The sequence below is a fragment of the Lathyrus oleraceus genome, chromosome 2 (genome assembly GCF_024323335.1).
Source record: "Lathyrus oleraceus cultivar Zhongwan6 chromosome 2, CAAS_Psat_ZW6_1.0, whole genome shotgun sequence".
Lineage (NCBI taxonomy): Eukaryota > Viridiplantae > Streptophyta > Magnoliopsida > Fabales > Fabaceae > Lathyrus > Lathyrus oleraceus.
The window spans coordinates 384063265-384089248 of NC_066580.1; the positions used below are offsets into that span (position 1 = coordinate 384063265).

Here is a 25984-nt window from a genome sequence, read left to right on the forward strand (position 1 = left end):
AAACAATTGACTTTTAGCTACAATTCCCTTCATCTTCTTCACTCCGCTAGAGTTTTAAAACCCTACATTCGCCTCTCTCTCACCTTGCAAGACCTAACAAAAAACGATCCAACTGTCGTCGTCGTCAACGGTAACATATCACCACCACAAGCCTCATAGCTAAAGGTCTCACTCAAGACCCTCAAAGTCCTTACTTTCTTCATCTTAGTGAAAACCTATATGTCGTTCTTTTTGCTCATCCGCTTTCTGACTCCAACTACCACAATTGAAGTTGAGTCATGAAAAAAGTACTTTCCTTCAAGTATTAAACAAGTTTCACACGTTCACCCATCACTTCAAATTCTTCATTCTAGAAACTTACAAAAACATAGATTTGGATTGTGGTATTGTGCGAGAAAAATTATAGAGCAAGTTATTTCATCTTCTTCCAATCTCTTCTACATAACAACTGACTGACCTCCATACAAACCCTTGATCTGACTCCCTTCACTAAGTTTGTATCCAAGCCGAGACTTCTCTTCGTTTAATCTTTATGAATTGGTCTAGTGATGAAGAGTTGGATCCTGAGAATATACTGCTCTCAAGGTTTTGGATTCAAATTCCACCCGATCCAAACAATATTGAAATAATTATAAATAGACTTATATTTTCTTAATATAGTTATGTTTTTTTCCATTCAATAATTATAATAAAATAAAATACACATGGTCAATAAATCATGGAATCAAACATAACATAATGATATTATATTATACATTATAGTAAAGAAAATCAATTGAAACTTAAAATTCTTTATGACATAAAAATGTCACTATCTATATGTGCAATATGAACCTATGTAAAAATGCAAGGTTAAAAAAATCATACCTTTTGGCTGGATCTATTTGGGCAGTCCAAGCATGTCATTATCATGATGACATCCTGTAGAGTACACAGTGGTGGACTGGTGGTACTGCTACCATTTTTAACAAGAAAAAAAACAAATGTATAGTAATATTTTTCAAAAATCTAGTAATAAAAAACAAATCCGTAGTATAAAAACACACGTGATATTTAATAAAATAGTTCTAATAGTTTTTAGTGATAATGTTAATTAAGAGCATTCATTGTTATTCATCTTTAAAAAAATTAGATCCGATTTGTATGTGCTTCTGTATAAAATTATTTTACACATAAATTCAATAATATTTTGTCACATAATTTGATATATAATGTGTAAAATAATAATTTACACATAAATTCAATAATATTTTGTCACATGATATTAATAATAGAACTCCGAGGAAAACGCATAATTGACCGGCGTTTTCTGTAAAAATAATTCACAAATTAAGCAATGCCAACCTCATGCATACCCGAAGAAATACTAGCTCACCAAACGACGTCGTTTTCTCTCATTTTCTCCCTGATATAAAATACCGCATTCTTTTTCATGCAATTCGCCAGAAGAAAAAGAGAGTGAGAAAGAGGAAAAAGCATGTTCTTCCTCTATCTATCTCTGCTCTTTTCAGATTCGTCAAATTTTCTGATCCATCGATAAATTTCAAACCTAATTCGCCTTCGATTGGTTCTCGAATTCCACACTTCGTGTTAGTTAACTGTAAGATTTTCTTCTTGTTGTAATTCTCGTTTCTCGCTTCGAAATTTAGATTCTAGGTCTTATATCTAGATCTTTAATTTTCCTATTTAGTTAGATTTGATAGAAAAAAAGAGAATATTATAGTATAATTGTAATGCAAATTAGGTTTTGTTAATCCAATTATTATAATTTCATGTATTGTTCTCAGATTATTTTTGTTTTTGATTTTGGTATTTAAACTTTAATGGATCATTAGGTTAATGTGATATTTAGAGATTTTTTTAACTCAGGTTATGGATCAAACATGGTAGCTAATTATCCTCATTGTGCTCCTTTATTTGAATTGAAAGCAGCAGTTTGATAATGTGAAGTTAACACTTTATTATATGGTTTCGCATTGTGGTAATGTTGATTGGACCTAATTATCTAGGTTACTGAGCATAAGGGCACCATAACTCATTCAAGTTTTTCGGTGTTTAATACATGTACCAGAGTAATGCAGTGATTCACCATAAACTATGTTTCTTTATGCTTTAATTGTCTCTTTTTTTTCCTTTTCATTTTTCATTAATTTTGCGTTGTTTTCAGAGAATTTGTTATGGTATTATGCTATGTATATATGATGCTCTTTAGTGGTTATAACTTAAAAAGAAATTATGAACGATTTTTCTAGGTCTGGTTTATTGGGATGAAGTAAGTGTAGCAGAAATGAGGATGTTGTATTAGAAATGTGATAAAACTAGACAAGATAAGATTAGAAATGACAATATTAGAGAGAGTGTTGGGATAGAACTATAGTAGAAAAAATGGTTGAAAATAGACTTCGGTGGTTTGGGTATGTAGAGAGAAGATCAGTAGATTTTGTGGTATGGAGAGTAAATTAGATGGAGAGGAGTCAAAGAGTTAGAGGTAGAGAAAGACCTAGGAAAACTTAAGAGAAGTTGTTAAGAAAGATTTTGAGATTAACAATTTGGATAAAAGTGGCGGATGTGGATCCATGTAGCCGACCCCACTTATGGGATGAAGCTTGGTTTTTGTTTGGTTGTTGATGTTGTTGGTTTATTGAAATTTCAAAGCAAATTTAATCATATATTATTACATCTCATGCTTCTCAGAGGCTGAATAGAATACTATCAAAAATGTGCTCTTTAGAACTTATAGAAACTTGTGGCCTTTCAATTTTGGCATATAATCTTGTAGTTCTAGTAATGGGGATACTTGTCTTGGGTGTTGGGTGTTGTTAAAAATTATGTTAGTTTTTCTTTTCGTATTTACATATTACAGTGGCACTGATTGTACTTATTTTAAGCAATTACTTCTACACAAATTAAGTTTTGTTATTCTTTTTTTTATCATGTGTAGATTTTTGTTGAGGTTGAAAGGGCTTAGTAGTCAACAGGGGAAGCTAACTGCTGGAGCTCAGCTTTTGGGAAAGTTATTCTTTTGTGTGACAATGGCTTATATACAGATGCTGTTGTGATTTCTGCCTTTGCATTGTAAACTTTTCATCTTTAAAGATGTGGAACTTCGCATCACATGCCCTTACAAGCATTAGAATGAAAAGAAGCTCCACAGAGCCGATCCTAAGCTGTGCAGAATGCTCGGATGATGAGGTTTGCTCTAATGCTAGCAAAGATGAAGGGCTGGAGTGCCCAATATGCTGGGAATCATTCAATATAGTTGAGAATGTGCCTTATGTCTTATGGTGTGGCCACACCCTCTGTAAAAATTGTGTCCTGGGACTTCAATGGGCTGTAATGAAATTTCCTACCCAACAAATCAAGATTCCGTTCTTCGTTACTTGTCCATGGTGCCACCTACTATCATTCCGGTTCATCTACAAGGGGAATCTGAAATTTCCTCGCAAAAATTTCTTCCTTCTTTGGATGGTTGAGAGCCTGAATGGTGATAGGCATAAGACCGTTTCTGCTTCTGTGGACAGCCAACCAATTTGGCCTCCTAAGTTCAACCTTTTGGGAAGTCAAGGTACTAGTTGTAACCTTAGAAGGCCCTCAAGTAGTCATTGTTCTGGACAATTGGGATCTAACAACGCAGTCCGTGTGAGTGATGGAGAGAGACACTATTTTTCCCTTCATAAATCTCTGGATTTCTTCCTTCACTTTACATCCAAGTTCCCATTGGTCATCACTTTGCTTCTGATAGCCTTTTTCGTAATCCCTTGCAGTGTTGTTATTTTAATCATTTACTTCCTACTCACTATTGTTTTTGCCATCCCATCGTTCCTCGTATTGTACTTTGCATACCCAACTATCCAGAGATTGATTAGAGAAATAACATCATAAGTTGTAGCCTTGCTCCTACAGTCAGTTGTGGCATGTTTATCAAACTTCAACAAATTCACTATATACTTTTGGATTGAATGTTCTACCATGTGGTGGTGCTTTCTTTGTTATTTTTAGGTTTTAGTATTTTATACTATTTATTTTCTTCTGGAGGTTTTTGTGCCACCTTCATATCTACTTTAAGACGATTGTCAGTTGTAATCTTTTTCTTCCTGAAGTCAAGTTTAACTGTTGTACAAAGAAGTCTTTACATGCCTAAATTTTATATGCAAAATTACTAATGGTTGTGCGAATACATGTAGATAATATGTTTCTTGTAGAAAAGAATACTTGGATTTAAATATAAGAGAGGCAAATTACCTATTAAGCTCTGATTAGCATTTGTTTCAGCATTTCTGACAAAACTACCTGGTTACATTCTGACACACTAATCCTTATACTTTTCTCCGAGCCTGTTGGAGAGGAGTGGTGATGGTGTAGGCAGTTTGTAACTTCCACAATTCAGAGCCAGGAATCTGTTAGAAGCCCAAGAATTGAATCCTAATAAATGGGATTCTCAGTTCTTTTTCTCTCTTTCTCTTATTCTTTCTTAATCTTTCAAAACAGAAGTGTTATTTCTTTGGAATCCACTCTTAACAGTTTGTCTGACTTGTCGGATCTTTGAGTAGTACAGTATTCATGGATATGGAGGTAGCATAGATGGCAAATTTGTCTACTTTTACAAGGGTAGACCCTATTGGGTAGATTGAACTTGCTAGATCTTTGAGTAGTGCAGTGTTCATGGATATGGAGGTAGCATAGATGGTGAATCTGTCAACTTTTATGAGGATAGACCCTATTGCTTTTAGATTGCAAAGGGCTGAAAAGATTTTTGAAGTGCAAGAAGTTTACATGTTTTATCAACTGCAATGGGTTTTCATAAGCATGGAGGGAGAAGTCATGCGTTGGTTCAGTTCTTGGTGTCTAAGAAGACTCAAATTTATACCGGGCAATATTCTCTTTAAATCTGACTGTGAGATTCATAACATGCTATGATAGCTGTGTCTTTGAAGGATTTTCGATGTTGAAGCACGAAGGGCAAGTGAAGAGTTATAGACTAGGTGGAGAAATTGGTAGAGACACCGAAGAAGAAACAAGAAATGTGCAGCAATCATATTATTGGTGTTGTGAAGAATAGTGTAAAGAAAGTTAATGAGAAGGGGCAGAATTGAAACTCCTTCGTGGTACTCTAAGCAACTCAATTCCGCCGTTGAAACCTTCCTGGTCCACCAACCGTCCGAGAACTTTTTTCCTGGGCTCCAATGTGTGGCCTTCCTCACCACCATTGTCTAAGTACTGTCTGTTTACACTAAAGGGAAATTAACAATTTGGGATTGCTTGATTAAACACAGACACAGTCAGTAATGTTTTGAAACACAATTAATCATTTTATTGGTTACACTGTCATTTACGGAAAATGAAGTTGATGATCAAACTGTGGTACCAAAACTAAATCTTAAAACATGAAAAACTGTAACTGATATACACAAGTAGCAGCTCATGCATTTGTTGAAGCTTACAGTTTTGTTTTGCAATTTTTATAGCACCATGTGGTCATATACTGTAAATGATGATGACTAAGAGATATGGATAATACTATGAAACAATCATTTACATATCTTCCTCCCAAACACTTTGATGTTATGCAACTGGCAATCTCAGAAGCAGAAATAAATCCGTGGCAGTTTGCCTGTTGTTCGAATTGCACCTGCCTTCCGTTTTGCTTGTAGCTCTTCATTCTTTCGGTTTTCATCAGCCTTGGTTCTCGCTCTGTCTGCAACTTGATTTACACACTTCATCTTATTTTGAAATTTCTCCAAAGCTTTAAACCTTCTCCGCTCAAGTTCACTCTGCAATTTAGAAGTTTGCGATTAGTCTTTCCATTAAAGTTCAATCATCATCTCGCGTGACAGTACTTATCTCGCCATTGTAATTGTTTGTACCATTCCAGTTAAGGTTTAAATTTATCACCTATGCATAATGTTCAAATCAGAATGCTATTTACACATCGCATATATACTCCCGTGTTATTTACTCTGAAAAAGGCAATGAAAAAGACACAAATTTTGCCAAAACCTAAGACATTATCTGATAATAGCTAAAGAAGAACTTGACGATCTGTTTAAAATATGTTCTATAAAGCCTAATAAAAGTCTGAGTGAAACCTCATGCTTAATTAGCTTTCGTTTGGCTTTCATCCTCTTTTTGTCTTGCCATGAGTCTATAGTCTCTTTCTGCTTCTCGTACCTGACAATGTTTTTCATTATTATAAAAACTGAGTCAAATGATGATAGTATTTATTCTAGTTCTGGTTTAAACCGGTTTCTTTGGTGGAAAATCAATGTAATCTTGTTTTCAAGTACCTTTGTTGGATCTTGTTGAGCTCGGTTCTCTCCCATACATCTGCATCTTCCTCCTGAATGTTTGTGCCCGTTGTAGTCTGTCTTAGAGGGCTCGGTTGCCTTGAAGTCTTTTGAATTGAAGGAGGAGGAGGAGGAGCTTTTGGTGTTGAGGTAACAGGTTTCTTATCAATAAAAGTTGAAGTCTTTTTCATTGATGGTGCAGGCATAATGGCCTTTTCCGGCTTCTTTTCTTCTGAAACTGGGGATATTGACACCTTGTCACCCTGGTCATCTTTATATCTAAATGAACCTAAACATGATGAAGACAAAGTTTAACAAAATTGTTTGGTGTTTTTTCCCCTCAACAATGGTAATTATCAGTTATAAGCGAAGCGCTATGTGCTCATTTTTACCTGATAATCTCTTGGAAGCACTAGCAAGTAGGGACTTTGAAGATTTTGAGCTGCCTAACTTACTTTTTGTCTTGGCCAATGAGGTCTCCGGCGTCTCACTCGTCTGCTCAGAGGCCTCTTGCAAATTAATCGAGAATGCAGCAGCAGCTACTGCAGCAGCATGCTCGATTTCAAAAGAGTCAAAATCATGACTTCTTTTCATTGGAAGCTGTTTTTGAAACCAGTTCTGACTCCTTTTCTTCTCTGCTGAAAATGGTCAACACAGTTTATGAGAAATGAAGGTAAGAGGAAAAGCATAACACACATTACCTTTGAAAGATTGAGTTTTCTGTATAGGTATTTTGCGATCCCTCGTGGCACCAAGATCAGGTTTCTTCTCATCCATACCAGTAAGTTGCCCCCTAACAAAATTGTCCATGTAAAGTTTGTAAGCTGGTGAATATCATTTAAGGTTCATGTGAAATCAAGACCCTTAAATTCAGAACTACTAACCTCATTTGATTCCATAAATTCTCCATTCTTTTGCACGAGTTTTATTCTCAGGTTTCTCTTCTATGACTATTATGTTTTATCATCATCAAATATCAGTTAGCCACTTGCATTTGCTTATTTGAAATAGAAGAAACCTTGGAAAGGAAACTTTCTCTTGGATAGCTATTTATGGGGCCATCATTTGGAGGAGAACAAGCAAGGTTAAATATACCTTGCATATGGTAACTGGTTTGAATCTCAAGTGCCTTTTGGAGAAAGATAGGTATTCTTTTTCTTCGTTGCAGACTAAGGCTGATGATCCTCTCGAACAAATTTTCAATCCATATTTTTATGGTGAAGAATTGAAGAATCACTAGTTGAGTGCTCTGTCAAAACAACCTGGAATAAAGATGGATAAAAAGCCATTTCTCCCCATTATGATTCTAACCTCTTTTTTAATTGTAGCTACTGGCTAATCACTTAAATTTTTATGACATTTTAATTTATTTAAGGTTTAATATTTTTTTCCGTATTTTGTATTTGGAATTTATTTTACTTTCATAACTTTTTAATTGGTCTTTCGTATGTTTAAAATGTATCCTATTTGTTATTTTTGTTTTATTTGTTAGTCAAAGTCAATAATTGAAATTATGTGGCACTTATGTGGAATATTTGATGGGTATGTGTCATTATTTATGCCACCGTGTATACCATATGGCTAGTTAGCGATGCAAAAATTCAGAAGAAAAAAAACTGACATTAAAGGTGAAGAACGTGAAGTACATTAGGAATAACATTTTTAAAATTTTTTCCCCTCTCATCAAACTTCTTACCAGAACAAAAAAAAAACTCTCGGATTCACATATGGCGCCCCTTGTCATCCCCCTCTCATCAAACTTCTTACCACAACAACAAGACTCTAAGATCCACAGATGGTGCCCTTTGTCATCAAGTTTTTGGCCACAACATAAAAACTCATATCTGCAATTTGATTCCTTTCAAGCTCTATCTTTTTTCGTTCTAATTTCGTTATGCGCAACATCTAATTTGATTTCATCTATGTATTAGGTTCAAGAACCAAAACGAGACGAACTAGACAAAATTGAAGACGAACCATAACGAACGAAGAAGACGGAGACACTTCTACGAACTAAGAATCGAACAAAGATGATGGTGTACAACAGGAGTAAAATCAGAATATTGATGATGGTTTGCACATGATTAAAAATGAATTGATAGAGCTCCACGAATGGCCTATTGATACGGTGGTAGAGGTAAAGCGCACAAAACATGTATACCTTTTTGAAGGAGAATAGCGATCCAAAACGCAGCGGAAATTAAATTTTTTCTCCTTTAGTGATTCTTACGAATGGGCATGATCAGTGATATAAATCATGACCTCTTGTGGCGATTGAAACCTTTGATGCAGATCTAAGGAGTGATCACGAACGTTGAATGGTGACAACGCCTCTACTCAGTCCACACGAACGGATTTCTTCAGTCTCAGTGTTAGCTGCTACGAATGAAGGCTTTGAGTGTGTAGATGTTTAATTGGCTGCATTGTATGATAAAACACTAGCTGGATTCTAATGTCGTGACTGATGTCATGACATGCTGTGGAGATGTTTGTTTGACTGCATTGTAAGTTAGAATATCTAGCTGTACTCTGATGTCTTGGCTGATGTCATGACATTCTGAGTAGTGTACTGCAGGATTAGCTAATACAGGATTTATTAAATGTCAAATTGGATGTTATGACATTCATCCTTGTCAGCAGATACTGAGGAATAGAACAGTTGGTGTTCTGTTAGAACTCAGGATTTATTTTCAGTCTGGTTATCAAGGAAATACCAGACTTGGCATAAGGCCTACTGTCTGAATGTCAAACTGGATGCTATGACATTCATCATTGACAACATATACTGAACAATAGGCAGAGTGGTTTTCTGCTACACTTCAGTATGTATCTCAGTCTGTTCTTCAGGAGGATAACAGACCTGACATAAGGCTAATTGTGTAAATGTCAAATTGGATGTCTTGACATTTATTAATGTACGCTGATACTGAGGTATGGACAGATTGGTCCTGTACAATTCAGCAAATTTGTACAGTCTGTTTTCAGGAAAAACAGACTTAGCATATGGTCCTTGATTTGGATGTCAAACTGAATGTTGTGACATTCATTCCTGACAGCATATGCTATATTGTAGGTTGCTTAATTTTTCTGTTTCAGCATTTTTCTCAGGCTATTCTTCAGGGATTCAACAGCTGAGAGAAAATCCAGGAAACCAACAACCAAGCTACATTTAATGAACCTAACAAATAGCCTATTTGTTAGTAACCTAGATGTGGAATTTAGGGGAACTCGCGTGACCTTAAATTAAGGAGAATACAAGTACAAGGCCCAAGTGCTGCAATATAAAAGGATGGCAATCCTTCATTCAGAACTGGGGATTTTAGGCGTGAAGATTTAGTGTGTTCATCATACTTCACTGCTGTATTTTTGTGAGTCTTGTATTTGTAAGCCAAGCTATTATCACATAGATGATTGCATTGGTATAGGGTGTTCATTGAGTTGTAAGTGTTGTGTCACTCTAAGCTTTTAAGCGTGAGTGCTGTGTATCTTGATTAAAGCTGTTAAGCACAATCAAGAGTTGTTTGAAGTGTGACTTCATAATTGTCTTTAATATTGATTAAAGGTAGTAATCACTGAGGTGATTGAGGGGGAGTGAGTAGGAACTCTGATCTTAGTGTAAGATTGAAATTGCATTGGATAGGGATTAAGTGAAGAGTTGTAAACGGGGGAGTTTAGCTCTGAATTAATACTACTAATAGTGGATTTCCTCCCTGGCTTGGTAGCCCCCAGACGTAGGTCATGTTGGACTGAACTGGGTAAACAATTACTTGTGTTATTTACTGCACTTACTTTTAAGTTCTGCATAACTCTTGTCTGTGCAGAATTGGATGTCATAACAACCCGTGTGACATCGAAAGTATGATAACTAGAATTTCAATTGGCATCAGAGCAGGCACCCTGCCTGTTAATTTCTGGGTGAGATCTAGGGAAGTTACTTTCTAGTACCATGGACAAGGATATAGGACACTCAAATAGACCACCCATGCTGGATGGTTCTAACTATGATGACTGGAAGCCTCGTATGATAGCCTTCTTAAGGTCTCTAGATAGCAAAGTCTGGAGAGCTGTCAACAAAGGATGGGAACATCCAACGAAGACAGGTGAAGATGGAGGCAGTGTGCAGATTCCTGAAGAAGAGTGGGACAAGGAGCAAGAGGCATTAGCCCTTGGAAATTCTAAGGCCTTGAATGCATTTTTCAATGGAATCAGTAAGAACATCTTCAGACTGGTGCACCAGTGTGAGCTGGCTAAGGAAGTTTGGGATACCCTCAAGATAACCCATGAAGGTACCTCCAAGGTGAAGATGTCCAAACTTCAGATGCTGACCACCAAGTTTGAAAATCTGAGAATGAAAGAGGATGAGACTATTCATGACTTTCACATGAATATTCTTGAGATTGCAAACACCTCTGGTGGCTTAGGTGAGAAAATGGCTGAAGAGAAACTTGTAAGAAAGATTCTCAGGTCATTACCTAAGAGATTTGCCATGAAGGTCACTGCAATAGAAGAGGCTCAAGATATCTGCATCATGAAGGTGGATGAGCTCATTGGTTCTCTCCAAAACTTTGAAATGGGCATGTGTGAGAATGTTGAAAAGAAGAACAAAAGCATAGCTTTTGTATCAAATACTGAAGAGGAGTCAGAAGCAGGATATACTGGAAGTGATGAAAGCATATCAGAAGCCATAGCCATGCTTGGGAGACAGTTCAACAAGTTCGTGAAGAAGATTGATCAAAGAGGTAAACCAAATGTCAAGAACACCTCGTCTGACATCAGGAAAAGATCAACTTCTGAAGAAAAGTTCAACCAAGGCAAGGGAGTCCAATGTCATGGATGTGAAGGCTATGGACACATTAGAGCTGAATGCCCCACCTACCTCAAGATGCAAAAGAAAGGGCTAGCTGTCTCATGGTCTGAGGGAGATTCTGAAAGTGAATCTGAAGGAGAATCTGCTAAACATGTCACTGCGCTAATGAGTGTTTGTGCCACTGATGATGACTCAAGTGCAGATGAATTGTCCTTTGATGAACTTGCTGTAGCTTATAAGAAGCTATGTGTCACCAGTGCAAAAGTGTGTGTACAAGGAGAAAAGCAGAAGAAGCGCATCAAGGAGCTGGAAGATGAGAGACAGAAGCACTTGACAGTCATAGAGGGTCTAAATGGTGAGATAACCTTGCTGACCTCCAAGCTGGATCAAATGACTAAATCCATCAGAATGTTGAATAAAGGAACTGACACCTTGGAAGAGATCCTAAAGGTGGGACAGAAATCTGGAACCATATCTGGTTTAGGCTTCGTGAAAAAATCCTCAGCTGAACTTGAACGCCCAAAGGCTAAAGTTCAGAAATTAAAGCGGAGGTCACACCCAATGTCTCAACATCAGGGAACCAGGATGAATAATCATCAGAAGAGGAAATTCCAGAAATGGAGATGTCACCACTGTGGTAGGCTTGGCCATATAAAAGCCTTCTGCTACAGGCTTCATGGTTACCCTAACCAAGCCCCTCATGTCAGACCTAAGCATAAGACATATAGGCACTATGTCCCCATCAAGAAGCGACAATGGTATGCTAGGTTAGCTCACACAGCTCTGAGGGCATCTACCAGAGAAGACTGGTACTTTGACAGTGGCTGCTCAAGACATATGACTGGTATGGAGAATATATTGGTGGATATACAACCTCACATTACCAGTTATGTGACCTTTGGTGATGGTGCTAAAGGAAAAATAAAAGGTGTGGGTAAGCTAGACTGCTCTGGAGTCCCAGAACTGAATAATGTACTGTTAGTAAAAGGACTGACGGCCAACCTCATCAGCATAAGCCAGCTATGTGATCAAGGATACTATGTTCAGTTCACTAAGGAGCTATGTGTTGTGACAAATGGAGATAATCAAGAAGTTATGAGAGGATCCAGATCCAAAGATAATTGTTATCTGTGGGAACCTAAGCTCTCAAACTTTTCCACAATGTGCTCCTCTGCCAAGGAAGAACAGGAGGTGAAGCTGTGGCATAGACGCCTTGGTCATCTACACTTAAGGGGAATGAAAAAGATCATATCCAAGGAAGCAGTTAGAGGAATCCCAAAGCTGCTTATTGATGAAGGAAGAGTCTGTGGAGAATGCCAGGTGGGTAAGCAAACCAAGATGTCTCATCCGAAGCTGGGACATCCTACAACTTCCAGAGTTCTGGAACTGTTGCACATGGACTTAATGGGACCTATGCAGGTTGAAAGTCTGGGTGGATAGAGATATGCATTTGTGGTGGTTGATGACCATTCCAGATACACTTGGATAAACTTCATCAGAGAGAAGTCAGATACATTTGATGTCTTCAAAGACCTGTGCATCAGACTTCAAAGGGAAAAGGACAGTTGTGTTGTCCGAATTAGGAGTGATCATGGTACGGAGTTCAAAAATTCCAAGTTTGATGAGTTCTGCTCGTCTGAAGGAATAAGTCATGAGTTCTCCTCTCCTATAACTCCTCAGCAGAATGGGATAGTTGAAAGGAAAAATAGAACTATTCAAGAATCTGCCAGAGCTATGATTCATGCAAAGAAGCTCCCCATGCACTTTTGGGCTGAAGCGATGAATACCGCTTGCTATGTTCACAATAGAGTCACCTTGAGAAAAGGAACCTCCTCCACTCTGTATGAAATATGGAAAGGCAGAAAACCCACTGTGAAGTACTTTCATATCTTTGGAAGTAAATGCTACATTCTCACAGATCGTGAACAGAGAAGGAAAATGGATCCCAAAAGTGATGAGGGTATATTCCTAGGATACTCAACTAACAGCAGAGCTTACAGAGTGTTCAACTACAGGACCAATGTCTTGATGGAATCCATAAATGTTATTGTGGATGATAAAGAGGAAGGAATCAATGTCATAGAGGATGTTGGAACATTCCTTGATACTTCAACAGACATACCAGTCAAGTCTGAAGAAGTACAGGAGACTCCTCCTGAATGTGAGGTAGATGCACCCACCAAAATGCCATCTATCAGAATTCAGAAAGACCACCCTAAGGATCTTATCATAGGGGATCCCAATAGTGGTGTGACTACCAGATCACAGGAAATTAGCTTAAATTCCTGTTTTGTATCCAAGGTTGAACCAAAAAATGTGAAAGAAGCCCTGACTGATGAATATTGGATCAATGCCATGCAAGATGAACTGGAGCAGTTTAAAAGGAATGAAGTATGAGAGCTTGTTCCATGACCTGAAGGGACTAACATCATTGGTACCAAGTGGATTTACAAGAACAAGTCTGATGAGAAAGGAGTAATCACTAGGAATAAAGCAAGACTAGTGGCTCAAGGATATACTCAAGTTGAAGGGGTTGATTTTGATGAGACGTTTGCACCCGTGGCTAGACTTGAGTCAATCAGATTGCTGTTAGGTGTAGCCTGCATTCTGAAATTCAAATTGTTCCAAATGGATGTGAAGAGTGCATTTTTAAATGGCTACTTAAATGAAGAAGTCTATGTGGAACAACCTAAAGGGTTCTGTGATCCTAACCAACCTAAACATGTGTACAAGTTGAGGAAAGCCTTGTATGGGTTGAAGCAAGCACCTAGAGCTTGGTATGAAAGGTTGACTGAATTTCTGACCTCAAATGGATACAGAAAAGGTGGGATAGATAAGACCTTGTTCGTGAAGGATGAAGATGGCAAAATCATGATTGCTCAAATCTATGTGGATGATATAGTTTTTGGTGGAATGTCAGAGCAAATGGTACAACAGTTTGTTCACCAAATGCAATCTGAGTTTGAAATGAGTCTGGTTGGGGAATTGACTTATTTTCTTGGAATGCAAGTCAACCAAATGGAGGATTCTATGTTTCTCTCCCAAAGCAAGTATGCCAAAAACATAGTTAAGAAGTTTGGTATGGATAATGCTAGGCAGAAGAGAACTCCTGCACCTACTCATCTAAAGTTAACCAAAGATGATGGAGGGCCCAGTGTTGATCAATGTTTGTATAGAAGCATGATAGGTAGTCTTCTATACCTAACTGCAAGTAGACCTGACATTTCCTATGCAGTTGGAGTGTGTGCTAGATACCAAGCAGAGCCCAAAGTGAGCCACTTGAATCAAGTCAAGAGGATTCTCAAGTACATCAATGGGACTTGTGATTATGGGATGCTGTACTCACATGGTTCTGAGCCTGTCCTATCTGGGTACTGTGATGCTGACTGGGCCAGGAGTGCTGATGACAGAAAAAGCACATTAGGAGGATGTTTCTTCTTGGGAAACAATCTCATATCATGGTTCAGCAAGAAGCTGAATTGTGTATCCCTGTCCACTGCAGAGGCTGAATACATAGCAGCTGGAAGCAGTTGTTCCCAACTGGTTTGGATGAAACAGATGCTCACTGAGTACAATGTCTCTCAAAATGTCATGACATTGTTCTGTGATAATCTCAGTGCCATCAATATTTCCAAGAATCCCATCCAACACAGCAGGACCAAACATATTGACATTAGACATCACTTCATCAGAGATCTGGTGGAAGACAAAGTGATTACCTTGGAACATGTAGCCACTGAACTCCAACTGACTGACATATTTACAAAGGCTCTGGATGCTACTCAGTTTGAAAACTTAAGGGGAAAACTGGGAATATGTCTCTCTGAGAACTTATAGCAACCAATGATGTTTGGGATGTATTGTTTAATATCTCTGCCTATTAAACAATTGGAAGTGTGCTCTGATTGGTCAACAGATCATAGCTTTGTCACTTGCAACAAGTGTGGCAACAAGAGGTTGAGGAGATTTCCTAACTTACGGCACCCTATGCACCTGCAGGAGTTTAAGGACAATGCTCATGCAGGAGTGGTTCTAGATGTCAGACACAAAGTCATGGCATCTGATATGGTGGTACCTACTGTAAAGCAAGAGTGTGTGACTACTTGATCAAAGTTGTGAAGCAAGATCAAGTGGGTGTTGACTTGGTTGAAACTGTGAAGTAAAACCAAGACTGTAATTCTGTCATTTGTGTGTAATTCTGTTTATTTTATGTGGATTTGTAATTTGAAGTGTTGCTTTGGCAACATTTTTGACAAAAAGGGGGAGTAACAGGTGATACCCCAGGACAACAGATTGTTTTGTTAAAACAGATATTCATGACAGATTCAAGATCCCCTACTATGCAGCTGATGTTCCACTTCTATGAGAGTGAGTAAGTGTATGTGTGCTGCAATTAGAAGTTTTTATTTAACTTCTGTATGTGTGCTGCTATGTGAAGTTTTTATTTAACTTCCATTTGTGTGAGTGTGCTGCTACTCTGAGTGTATTAGCTAGGTTAATTTCCTGCTAGATGTATGTTTTCCGTTGCTATGGACTCTGTTGTGAGACCAAAGTGTTTTAGCCAAAAATTTGCCAAAGGGGGAGTTTGTAGATGTTTAATTGGCTGCATTGTATGGTAAAGCACTAGCTGGATTCTAATGTCGTGACTGATGTCATGACATGCTGTGGAGATGTTTGTTTGACTGCATTTTAAGTTAGAATATCTAGCTGTACTCTGATGTCTTGGCTGATGTCATGACATTCTGAGTAGTGTACTGCAGGATTAGCTAATACAGGATTTATTGAATGTCAAACTGGATGTTATGACATTCATCCCTGTCAGCAGATACTGAGGAATAGAACAGTTGGTGTTCTGTTAGAACTCAGGATTTATTTTCAGTCTGGTTATCAAGGAAATACCAGACCTGGCATAAGGCCTATTGTCTGAATGTCAAACTGGATGCTATGACATTCATCATTGACAGCATATACTGAACAATAGGCAGAGTGGTTTTCTGCTACACTTCAGTATGTATCTTAGTCTATTCTTCAGGAGGATAACAGACCTGACATAAGGCTAATTATGTAAATGTCAAATTGGATGTCTTGACATTTATTAATGTACGCTGATACTGAGGTATGGACAGATTGGTCCTGTACAGTTCAGCAAATTTGTACAGTCTGTTTTCAGGAAAAACAGACTTAGCATATCGTCCTTGATTTGGATGTCAAACTGAATGTTGTGACATTCATTCCTGACAGCATATGCTATATTGTAGGTTGTTTAGTTTTTCTGTTTCAGCATTTTTCTCAGGCTATTCTTCAGGGATTCAACAGCTGAGAGAAAATCCAGGAAACCAACAACCAAGCTACATTTAATGAACCTAACAAATAGCCTATTTGTTAGTAACCTAGATGTGGAATTTAGGGGAACTCGCGTGACCTTAAATTCAGGAGAATACAAGTACAAGGCCCAAGTGCTGAAATATAAAAGGATGGCAATCCTTCATTCAGAACTGGGGATTTTAGGCGTGAAGATTTAGTGTGTTCATCATACTTCACTGCTGTATTTTTGTGAGTCTTGTATTAGACATATCTTGTAAGCCAAGCTATTATCACATAGATGATTGCATTGGTATAGGGTGTTCATTGAGTTGTAAGTGTTGTGTCACTCTAAGCTTTTAAGCGTGGGTGCTGTGTATCTTGATTAAAGCTGTTAAGCACAATCAAGAGTTGTTTGAAGTGTGACTTCATAATTGTCTTTAATATTGATTAAAGGTAGTAATCACTGAGGTGATTGAGGGGGAGTGAGTAGGAACTCTGATCTTAGTGTAAGATTGAAATTGCATTGGGTAGGGATTAAGTGAAGAGTTGTAAATGGGGGAATTTAGCTCTGAATTAATACTACTAATAGTGGATTTCCTCCCTGGCTTGGTAGCCCCCAGACGTAGGTCATGTTGGACTGAACTGGGTAAACAATTACCTGTGTTATTTACTGCACTTACTTTTAAGTTCTGCATAACTCTTGTCTGTGTAGAATTGGATGTCATAACAACCCGTGTGACATCGAAAGTCTGATAACTAGAATTTCAGAGTGAGAGAGAAACAAAATTTTATCTAATGAAATACTTCTGCACAAGGGTTCTATTTATAAAATCACTTGTGTGGGCTGCAAGCTAAAAAGCCCACTTAAGTGCATGTGGTCCATATCTTATGGTATACCAAAAAATCACTTAAGCGCGTGGTGCTTTACCATATTTCGTATTCTACTTAAATGCACCATATTTTACGATGTTCCACAATTCACTTAAGTGCACCGTACCTTACGGTGTTTCTTATTTACTCTATCTTTCATCAACCCGTCCTTTTGTGTGTGACCTTGTAGGTTTTTGCGATATTGGAAATTATATTAAATCACGTATTTAACGTAATAAATAGTGAGCGGTATCTAGCAACACATCACTGCTACCCAACGCACTAAAATGTCATGTGATATGACAAATCCCTTTTTTATAATACTTGTGTGTACAATTACCCTTATGACTATATTGAACACAAGACATAGACCGTGTCATCCTTGTCCAGTTCAATATTGGGCCCTTAGACATTTATCCTGTTACGCAGGATGGGCAAATTCTATCTAGGTCACTCATGTCCCTTAACATGCTTTGTGGAGTACCCATTAACTATCTTTATGGTCATTCAGTTATGGACAACGTTTGATCAACAATAAAACACTTGACTCTACATCTAGGGTCTATAGTGGTTTCAGGTCGAAAAGTGGTATACACCAATATCACCATGAGAATAACGTATGACACTTTGCATAACATTCTATATAGTATTCTCATAGCGGGTCAATCCAGTATAAATATTACTCCTAATATTCATACCTATGTTTAAGACTTCATAACTCTTTATCCATGATCCATGAGATGTGATCATCAGTCTATATACATAATAATCTTAATGCTTTAATGTTATCCCACTTCAAAACAAAGCTCGACTATAGATACTTTAAGAATAATGTCCTTATGGTTAATGGGATCTCATGATTAAGTCACACTTGATACATTAAACGGACTAGCTATTCTAGGGACTTTATTAAACAAACATAATAAAGAAAAAAAAACCTTTTTATTATTAATAAATAATTCGATACAAGTACCAAAAGTATTGTCCTTTAGGGCTTACACCAATAATCTCCCACTAGCACTAGAGTCAATCAGGCATACCCCTAATATTGTCAAGTGTAGGTACTCTGCATATTTTCACATCTCCTCTATCTATTATCTCTCGAATGAGGTGATAACGCCTAAGTATATGATCAGATCGTTGGTGAGATCTAGGCTCCTAAGCTTGTATGATAGCATCATTGTTATCACAATAGAGATCAATGGGATCCACAATGCTAGGAACCGTGCCAAGTTCACTAATGAACATTTTGATCCAAACAACTTCCTTTGCTGCACTTGAGGCAGCAATATACTCGGTCTCGATTGTAGAATCAACAACTGTATTTCTTTGAACATTTCCAGCTCACAGCGTCACCGTTTAAGCAAAACACATAACCAGATTGCGATCTAAAGTCATCCTTATGTGTCTAGAAGCTAGCATCGGTGTATCCAATTACATCAAGCTCTTCCTGACCTCCATATATCAAGAATGGGTCCTTAGTTATTCTCAAATACTTAAGGATATTCTTGACAGCTACCCAATGAGCATTATCAGGATTATATTAGTACCTACTCATTGCACTTAAAGCATGCGAGACATCTGGTCGAGTATACAACATGGCATACATGATAGATCCTATTGCAGGTGCATATGGAATCTTATCATGGGATCCCTTTCTTTCTTAGTTGAAGGGAATTGTGTTTTTGATAGACACATGCCATGTTGCATATGTATGAATCCTTTCTTGGAATCATGCATATTAAAGCGTCTTAGCACTTTGTCTATGTATGTTTCTTCCTAATATATCATTATAGATCTTGATTCCTAATATATAGGTTGCTTCACCTAGGTCCTTCATGTCGCATCCGCGAAAAACAACCGGTGGGATAAAACAAAACAACACAGAGCCGCCACCGTGCGTTATTTATCCCAAAAGAGGGAAAGGAAACGCTCAGAGTAAACCTGGAAAAAGCAAGGTCTCGCGACCAAAGAGAAAGGGTACGGGAGTCGGTTACGCAAGGGGAAGGTATTAGCACCCCTCACGTCCGTCGTACTCGACGGGATCCACGCTCTAAAAGAAAGAATAGGTTGCTAAACAAACATCACACACACACTCACCGAAGACAACATAGGTGGGGTTAAGAGGAAGAGGGCTCGCTAGGACATCGCATCCTATGCCTACGTATCTCGTCTGGAACGAGAATCAGAGCTGCCGTAGTTCGGCTCACGCACGCCAAACAAGACACACACAAACACAGACAAACCTGGAACCCGAATGCCAATCGCTGGACTTACATCGGCTTCCGAACCAAACAAACACAATCAGGATACGGACAGCCAATCGCTGGGCTTACATCCATATCCTGACACACAAGAGAGATTAACAAGCAAACACACACAAAAAGAAAAAAGTGCCCGGAGAGACCTCGCACGGTCTCCTGCCTACATACCTCGTCTGGAACGAGGATCAGGGCGATGTAGTTCCCCTGAAAGGGAAAGAAATTCTAGCCAGAAACCAAGGGGAGACACACTACCAGGGAGTTGTACTCGAGCCTAGTGTTATCATGCATCATTGCCCTATGTTGTGGTTTCTACCTACTTGCACAACAGCAAGCTAATCCTATCCAGGAAGAAAGCAAGCATGCAAGCATCAACAAAACAAAACAAACATTTCAAGCAAATATTCACAAAGCACACACTATATCCAGTCAGAAGTGGGCTCAAACAAAGGGTTCGACTGCCGAGGCAAGTCATCTGTACAAGGTAGAGTTAGCTCTTAACCTTGCCATTGAGAGGCTAAGGTGAAGCTGATGAAAGGTGAGTGAAGATTAGACTTCACAGCTCTTATCCCTGGCCAGGGAGAGCTTCAGACAAAGGAGCGTGGGTCCAGAAAGGAGGGACCCTTCTACGCTCAAGACTCTGACACAACTGTACAAAGTACAAGATCTTGGGTTCGTGTCCCAATGCATCTACACAGTGGTGTGAGCAGAGGGACGACTCAACAGAATAGCGGGGGATAGATTGCATATCCCTTGGGTTCCTCCAATTGCCTCATAGAGGTCTTTACCTGCTTGGCACAAAAGTAAACAATCACAAACATCGCCTCTTAAGGAGGACTTCAGACAGTTGCCTGGCTAAATAACAAGCCAGGTCTTCCAGACTACATGGAGACAAGAGAGTCTACCTCAACTGGTTTATAAAACCAAGCAACAGCAAGCAAGTTCTTAAAGAACTGTAAGCAACTTAATGTACCTGAAATCAATCAAGTATCATCAGTACTCAGACAAACCAACAGTAAACAGCAAAAGTCAAACAGTCAATTTGGCAATTTTGGAGGGAAAGTTTGTTGCAATTCTTGGAAAATGAAATGTGTTTAACCAATTCTGTTAGGATTAATGATATATACCCCTGCTAATCCATTTCCTTAATCACAATTAACAAAACCAAGTGATTAGTGTTAATTGCATTTTCAATGAAAGTCCAAAAATGACCTTCTCCAATTATGCACCATGACAGCTCATGACAGTTCACACAAGTCACATTTTGCATTTGGAGTGTGTTGGCATTGGTCTCATGTCCAAATTCCAAGTATTTCTCAAAATCACATGTTCACACCAAAAATGCTAAAAAATCCACTTGAAATTTGACTTTTTGCCATGGCCAGTTTTGATGAATTTTGATCATACACCTTGAAAGTACATGTGAAATGGGGTTTGCTCACAAAAAGATCACCCAAATTGGACATTCCATGTGAAAGTTATGCCACTTTGATTATAGGCATTTTTGGAAAATGAATGGACCATAACTTGTCAACCATACATGAGAATTTCAAGTTCTTAGACTTTTTGGAAAGGTGAGATCAAGATCTACAACTTTCATGTTGGACAAATTTTAATTTGAAGCTTTTTTGGACATGTAATTTTGTGGTGAAAAACTTTCCATTTTTGGAAACTTCCATTACAAGTCACTTTCTATTTTTGGCAATTTTTATCCTGACTTTATTTTCTTCATTCTTGAGCTTTGTCATGTCAAATGAAACTTGTTTCAACATGAATGAAGTGTATCCAACTCTCTCCCACCTCCAAATCCATAAAATCAAGCACAGTTGACCACAATTGACTTTTCTGATTGATAGATGAATTTGGCAATGCACTGATCCACTTGAGCCTCAATCCTCTGATGAAATGGCTCAATGATGAAACCCTAGCCTCCATAAGCTCAATACAATCACATGATGATCCCCATATCCATTATAGACCCCATCTCCATGCCAAGCCCTGATTGGCCCAATGCAACTGATTAGGGTTGACCAGTGGTCAAAACCCTAATCTCAAGGTATCTGATCAAACACTTGGATCTCCTGGATGATATCAAGACCATGATGATGATGTGTCATTGCAACCAAGATGTAGACCAATCTCCTTGAGAACCATGAAACCCTAATTTGGACCACCACCCTCAGACAGTTAATGATCCAGTCCAATGAAACCCTAGCTTGCACCATGAACTCTTCATCTTCTGATCAAGACTTAGGAGGATGATTTGCACAATGTAACCACATGATATGCACCATGCAATGCCTAATGACCTAAAATGATATGCAAATATATTATGCTAGTCCCAAGAGAGGAGGGCAAATTTTGAGGTGTTACAGCTGCCCCTATTCAATACACTGTGAACCTGTCGATATGAATAGCCTCGGCTTTCAGATGATCAGGATGAAGAGTGATTGAATACCATGAACAGACGAACAATTTGCACTCTGATGGGAAATTATTAACAACGCCTGTCAGAATCAGCGAAGAAGCAATCTCAAAGAAAAATCCGTCTGGTACGGAAAAGTCGGCCTGATCACCGAAACAACAACATCGACTTGGATACCAAAATAAATGGTAACACAGGGATAACCATGGCCTGAACACCACACATCCGCTGGGGATTATTATTTTCTTTTTTATGCTTTTCTTGAACCCCGAAATTTTTTCTTCTTTTCCATTTTCATGGTCTGAACACCACCTTGGTCTGGATACCGCCTCGGTCTGAACACCGGAAAACTGGTCTGAATACCACTTCAGTCTGGATACCGGAAAATTGGCCTGACTGCCACAAGCTACATCGATCTAAATGTCGGAAGCTTCATCGATCTGAAAATCGGAAAACTTGGCCTGAACGCCACTTCGGTTCGGATACCGGCTCGGTCTGAACACCGGAAAAAGTACTTCGACCTGATCGTCGGAAACTTCTTCGATCTGAAAATCGGAAAACTTGGCCTGAACGCCACTTCGGTCTGGATACCGGCTCGGTCTGAACATCGGAAAAAGTACTTCGACCTGATCGTCGGAAACTTCTTCGATCTGAAAATCGGAAAACTTGGCCTGAACGCCACTTCGGTCTGGATACCGGCTCGGTCTGAACACCGGAAAAAGTACTTCGACCTGATCGTCGGAAACTTCTTCGATCTGAAAATCGGAAAACTTGGCCTGAACGCCACTTCGGTCTGGATACCGGAAAACTCTTCATACCTATCAGTATCGGCGAAGATAACAAAACAATGACAAGTGAACCGGCACACATGCCACAGGCCCACGCTGGGAATAACAACCCACAAACCAGCTATTCTTTCCTTCAACCCTAGCCAACGAACACTTTGCGTTTTAGCTGGGGGTTACTCTCTCTTGTTCTTTCTTTTTGAGCCCCGAAACTTCTCGAGTCAACATTCCCATATCTGCTCGACAGAAACTTTGATTCAAAATCACGATGCCAAAACTCTTCAGAGTAACACCTTCATCTTCGGGCAAAACCACCTCTCAAACAAATACCACGGTTTGAGACTAGCGTATGCTTGCCATGATGCATGATTGGCTTTTTCTGCGTAATGCTCCATAATGATGGAAATGCTACGCGATTTATTTTTTCTATGCAACATGCTATGCTTATTCTACATGATGAATGCATAAAAAATATCCCCCTTAAGGGACTCTTCTGAGGAGCTCGAGACACTCTGCTGAGGAACTCGTCAATACTCCGAGCTCCACCCCGCTGGGGAATAGCACTGCTGCTGCTGGGAAAAGGTAACCCTTGCTGGGGAAGAACCTCCTTTGCACCCAATCCGCTCGGGAAACTGCTGGAGATAAGAACCACCAACACTCTGCGGGGATACAACAGTCTTTAACTTGCTGAGGATATCAATCCCGACTCTGCTTGGAGAAACCCTCACAGATATCTGGCAACTTCACTGGGGAAATGCTCACAGATAGCTCATCTTGTACTCCCAATCGCTCCACGCTCGACGGAGAGCGAACTCCTGGGGATTATACAGACTTTCAATTTTCAGACTTTGAAGAGTCTTCTTGATTAATTCCAAAGGTCGTCGGACGTCTCAACGTCTCTTCGCCACTTCTCTACCCATTCATTCGTCCCTGATTGGACTCTGCGGGGAATTTCTATAAACTTTCCAATCTTCCGATTTTGAAGAGTCTTCTTGATTATCATTCAAGGATCGTCGTACGTCTCAACGTCTCTTCATCATCCCTTCATATTCATTCGTCCCTGATTGGACTCCCTGGGGATTTGTTTTGTCAAAGCTTCCACATTACAACCTGCAAGTGAGTGAAAAATATCTAACAGTTCTTGCAAACAGATCGTTAGATACAACTGTGCCCCAGGCGTGTCAAGATTTCAACACTTGGGTCACTCAACCTTCCGAATAAGATTTCAAGCTTTCAATCTTATAAACATGCATTGGAAGGGACCTGTATGTCTTAAAATGCAAGATTCTTTATCAAAATAATCGGATGTTTTTGCAATCAAAGCGGTAATGAAAACAAAAAACAAAATTATTTGGCTGAATATGCATTTTATTGATTGAAAAAGTGTGGCTCAAACCGAGCAATACAAAGGAAGCAATTCCTGAAAAGAGGTAATTGCGCACAAAAGGAAAAATTTATCCTAATGGCAATGTGAAACCCGTGATCTCATCGAGTTCCAACTCGGTTACACCCCATATGTCCTCAGACTCTCCATACTTTCTGCCTTCTGAATAAGACGATTCCGATTGATCCCTACCGGGTATTATCCATGATGCCTTGACCAAAGCTCAAACAATCATGCTAGACGCAGTTGTTCGTTTCAATCCCTCTTTTGCCTGGACCACCCTTTCGGGTTTTCAGCCCACCGGGATACCCCTTTTTGCCCAAGTCGCCTTTTCAGGTTTTCGACTTGCCGGGTGTACAATCTTTCATCTTTATCCCTAATTTTTGCCCGAACCTTTTCTTTCTGTTTTCTTTTGGTTCGCCGGGATGCCCTTTTTTGCCTGGACTATTTTATTCTTTTTGTCCAGCGGGTCTCTTTACACGAAGTATTTTTTAACTGCGTCCGCATTCACAGGGGATGGAAAATCCTCGCCATCCATGGTCGTTAGCAACAAGGCTCCGCCAGAGAAAACCTTCTTGACCACGAATGGACCTTCATAATTAGGTGTCCATTTGCCCCTTTGATCGTTTTGAGGAGGAAGGATCCTTTTCAGCACCATATCACCTACGTGATAAACCCGAGGTCGCACCTTTCTGTCAAAAGCACGCTTCATCCGCTGCTGGTATAACTGCCCATGACAGATGGCTGCTAGCCTCTTCTCCTCTATCAGGCTCAACTCTTCATACCGGGTCCTTACCCATTCAGCCTCTTGCAACTTCACATCCATCAGGACTCTCAAAGAGGGAATCTGAACCTCAACCGGTAGCACGGCTTCCATCCCATATACCCACGAGAAAGGCGTTGCCCCAGTAGATGTACACATCGGAGTTTAATACCCAGAATGAAAACCTCGTACTCAGCCACCATCGTTGGTGCACTCAAATGCTTTCCGGGCAACAAAAGGAACATGGGATCCTTTCGGCATTACCAAAGCAACACTAATTCCTTCACATTAACCCCATCAGACATCAGAACCCGTTCGGATTCAGAGTCAGGCCCCTCCTCCGGGATCGGTTACTCTCAGTCTTTCGATTAGAGTACCTCGAGATGTCCTCATCAGGGAACTCAAACTTCATCGGTTAATAATCCTCAATGGGTTGCGGAGTGACGTAATCAGACAATACACCCCTTGATTGCTTTCTGAGAGTATCACAAATCAGTCAACATTCTTTTGCTCTTCTCGCAACCCGTCCGGTCAATGCTGGCTTCTCAAACACATACTTGATCGGATCCATCTTGGACATCCACAAAGTGGCATGACCCAGCATATACTGTCTCAGTCGGCGAGCAGCCTATGCCAAAGTACAACAAGTTTTCTCGAACAGTGAATGTATTGTTTCACAGTCGGTAAACTTTTTGCTAAGGTAAATTGCATGCTCTTTTCGACCAGACTCGTCATGCTGATCCAATACACCTCGTAGACCCCTCGAAGGCTGTCAAGTACCAGATTAACAATCGCTCCTTCCACAGGAGGTATCAGAATCAGAGGTTCCTGCAACTTATTCTTTTATTTTCAATGCCCCTTGGCAATCATTATTTCACCTGACCGTTTGATCTTTTCTTTCAACATCTTGAACATGGGTTCACACGTGGCTGTTAGATAAGATGTGAACCATGACATGTAGTTCCATCTGCCTAAGAGACCACGAACCTCTTTCTTTATTTTTCGGTTCAGGCATATCTAACTTTTTTTTTATCAGGATCAACCTCGATTCCTCTCTTATAATGAACCCCAACATCTTACCGGACTGCACTCTGATAGTGC

The 25984-nt window shown here is 39.3% G+C and overlaps 2 protein-coding genes across 3 annotated transcripts; one reads left to right on the top strand and one right to left on the bottom strand.

Annotated features, from left to right (window-relative positions):
• Positions 1-1305: 1305 nt before the first annotated feature.
• On the top strand, positions 1306-4175 carry LOC127119631 (uncharacterized). Its single transcript, XM_051049902.1, has 2 exons — positions 1306-1600; positions 2942-4175. Exon 2 carries the CDS (start codon positions 3097-3099, stop codon positions 3880-3882), a length of 786 nt encoding a protein of 261 aa, XP_050905859.1. The 5' UTR covers positions 1306-1600; positions 2942-3096; the 3' UTR covers positions 3883-4175.
• A 1202-nt stretch (positions 4176-5377) lies between these two features.
• Positions 5378-7576, bottom strand: LOC127119630 (remorin). 2 transcript variants are annotated; one of them, XM_051049901.1, is made up of 6 exons: positions 7169-7576; positions 6986-7077; positions 6677-6919; positions 6285-6573; positions 6087-6168; positions 5378-5771 (listed from the first exon to the last, which is right to left on the bottom strand). In XM_051049901.1, the coding sequence occupies exons 1-6, from the start codon at positions 7192-7194 to the stop codon at positions 5580-5582; spliced, it is 924 nt and encodes a 307-aa protein (XP_050905858.1). In that variant the 5' UTR covers positions 7195-7576; the 3' UTR covers positions 5378-5579. The 2 variants fall into 2 exon arrangements, with proteins under 2 accessions (XP_050905858.1, XP_050905857.1); XM_051049900.1 differs by having other exon boundaries at positions 6677-6922.
• Between the last annotated feature and the right edge of the window lie 18408 nt (positions 7577-25984).

Bases quoted from the DNA above. Each gene is read 5' to 3' on its own strand.
- LOC127119631 (XM_051049902.1), top strand. From the start codon at position 3,097: ATGTGGAACTTCGCATCACATGCCCTTACAAGCATTAGAATGAAAAGA.
- LOC127119630 (XM_051049900.1), bottom strand. From the start codon at position 7,194: ATGGAGAATTTATGGAATCAAATGAG. The intron at 6,169-6,284 runs GTACTTGAAAAC...AAACATTGTCAG, and splicing joins CTCAACAAGATCCAACAAAG to GTACGAGAAGCAGAAAGAGA. The intron at 5,772-6,086 runs GTTTCACTCAGA...TCTAAATTGCAG, and splicing joins GAAAGCTAATTAAGCATGAG to AGTGAACTTGAGCGGAGAAG.